The 2,097-nt window shown below is 47.4% G+C and overlaps 1 protein-coding gene across 1 annotated transcript in view; it reads left to right on the top strand.

The window, feature by feature from the left end:
* LOC114073270 (manganese-transporting ATPase 13A1-like) overlaps positions 1-2,095 on the top strand; it is a gene marked incomplete at both ends in the record, with an annotated part of 22,677 nt that extends 20,582 nt beyond the window's left edge. The window contains 2 exons of the mRNA XM_027911057.1: positions 1,008-1,132; positions 2,078-2,095. Of these exons, the coding sequence (XP_027766858.1) occupies positions 1,008-1,132; positions 2,078-2,095 (143 nt within the window). The remainder of the gene's footprint in view (positions 1-1,007; positions 1,133-2,077) is intronic.
* Between the last annotated feature and the right edge of the window lie 2 nt (positions 2,096-2,097).

The following is a 2,097-nucleotide window of genomic DNA, read 5'->3' on the forward strand; positions in this document are numbered from 1 at the left end:
CTGGGCTGAAAGGGAAAAAACGGGATTTGAATTCCCAAAATTGCTCCTGAGGGGGGAAAAAACCGGGATTTGAATTCCCAAAATTGCTCCTGAGGGGAAAAAAAATTCCCAAAATTGCTCCTGAAAGAGAAAAAAAGACGGGATTTGGATTCCCAAAATTGCTCCTGAGGGGGGAAAAAACGGGATTTGAATTCCCAAAATTGCTCCTGAGGGGAAAAAAATTTCCACAATTGCTCCTGAGGGGGGAAAAACGGGATTTGGATTCCCAAAATTGCTCCTGAAAGGGAAAAAATGGGATTTGAATTCCTAAAATTGCTCCTGAAAGGGAAAAAATGGGATTTGAATTCCTAAAATTGGTCCTGAGGGGAAAAAAATGGGATTTGGATTCCCAAAATTGCTCCTGAGGGGGGAAAAAAATTCCTAAAATTGCTCCTGAGGGGGAAAAAACGGGATTTGAATTCCCAAAATTGCTCCTGAAAGAGAAAAAGTGGGATTTGAATTCCTAAAATTGCTCCTGAGGGGAAAAAAAATTCCCAAAATTGCTCCAAGGATGGGAATAAAAAGATGGAAAAGCTGCTCCTTTGCCACCCAAATCCCACAGGGAACGTCGGAGGGACTGGGCTGGAATTCCCTGCCCTTGGAATTTTTGGGAAGGAATGGGCTGGAATTCCCTGCCCTTGGAATTTGGGTGGGAATGGGCTGGAATTCCCTGCCCTTGGAATTTTTTGGGAAGGAATCCTTGGCTGGGGAAGGGACTGGGCTGGAATTCCCTGCCCTTGGAATTTTTGGGAAGGAATGGGCTGGAATTCCCTGCCCTTGGAATTTTTGGGAAGGAATGGGCTGGAATTCCCTGCCCTTGGAATTTGGGTGGGACTGGGCTGGAATTCCCTGCCCTTGGAATTTTTTGGGAAGGAATCCTTGGCTGGGGGAGGGACTGGGCTGGAATTTTGGGTGGGATTTGAGAATTCCAGAGGTTTTTTCCTCATTCCCAGGGTGTTTTTTTTTCCCCCCCCTCCGCAGGGAGGAGGAATTCGTGGATCTGAGCAAGGAATTCGAGCCCAGCCTGGTGAACAGCACCATCTACATCCTGTCCATGGCCATGCAGATGGTCACCTTCGCCATCAACTACAAGGTTTGGCAGCCGGGAATTCCCGGGGGATAATCCCTTGGGATGTTCCTCTGGGATGTTCCCTCCTTTCCCACCCCTTTCCCTCTTTTCCCCCTCCCAGAATCCTGGCCTGGGTTTGGATTTCTCCTCTGAGGAGTCCTTGGGAATCTTTGCCTGTTTGGGAATCTTTTCCCATTTCCCCTTTGGGAATCTTTTCCCATTTCCCTTGGGAACTTTTTCCCATTTCCCTTGGGAACTTTTTCCCACTTCCCTTTGGGAATCTTTTCCTACTTCTTTTGGGAACTTTTTCCCACTTCCCTTTGGGAATCTTTTCCTACTTCTTTTGGGAATCTTTTCCCATTTCCCTTGGGAACTTTTTCCCACTTCCCTTTGGAAATCTTTTCCCACTTCCTTTGGGAATCTTTTCCCATTCCCCTTGGGAATCTTTTCCCATTTCCCTTGGGAATCTTTTCCCATTTCCCTTGGGAATCTTTTCCCATTTCCCTTGGGAATCTTTTCCCATTTCCCTTGGGAATCTTTTCCTACTTCTTTTGGGAATCTTTTCCCATTTCCCTTGGGAATCTTTTCCCATTTCCCTTGGGAACTTTTTCCCATTCCCCTTGGGAATCTTTTCCCATTTCCTTTGGGAACTTTTTCCCATTTCCTTTTGGGAACTTTTTCCCATTCCCCTTGGGAATCTTTTCCCATTTCCTTTGGGAACTTTTTCCCACTTCCCTTTGGGAATCTTTTCCCATTTCCCTTGGAAACCTTTTCCCATTTCCTTTGGGAATCTTTTCCCCCTTCCCTTGGGAACCTTTTCCAGTGTCCCATTCCCTCCCATTCCCCTTTCCCTTCCCATCCCCCCCATCCCTTCCCTCCCCATCCCCCCCCAATCCCTCAGCATTCCCGCTGTCATTCCCAGTGCCATTCCCGCTGTCATTCCCGCTGTAATTCCCGCTGTTTTTCCAGGGCCACCCGTTCATGGAGAG

This window comes from Empidonax traillii, unplaced genomic scaffold, assembly GCF_003031625.1.
Source record: "Empidonax traillii isolate 1590-97213 ecotype Southwest subspecies unplaced genomic scaffold, ASM303162v1 scaffold5874:size39183, whole genome shotgun sequence".
In the NCBI taxonomy this organism is placed as follows: Eukaryota; Metazoa; Chordata; class Aves; order Passeriformes; family Tyrannidae; genus Empidonax; species Empidonax traillii.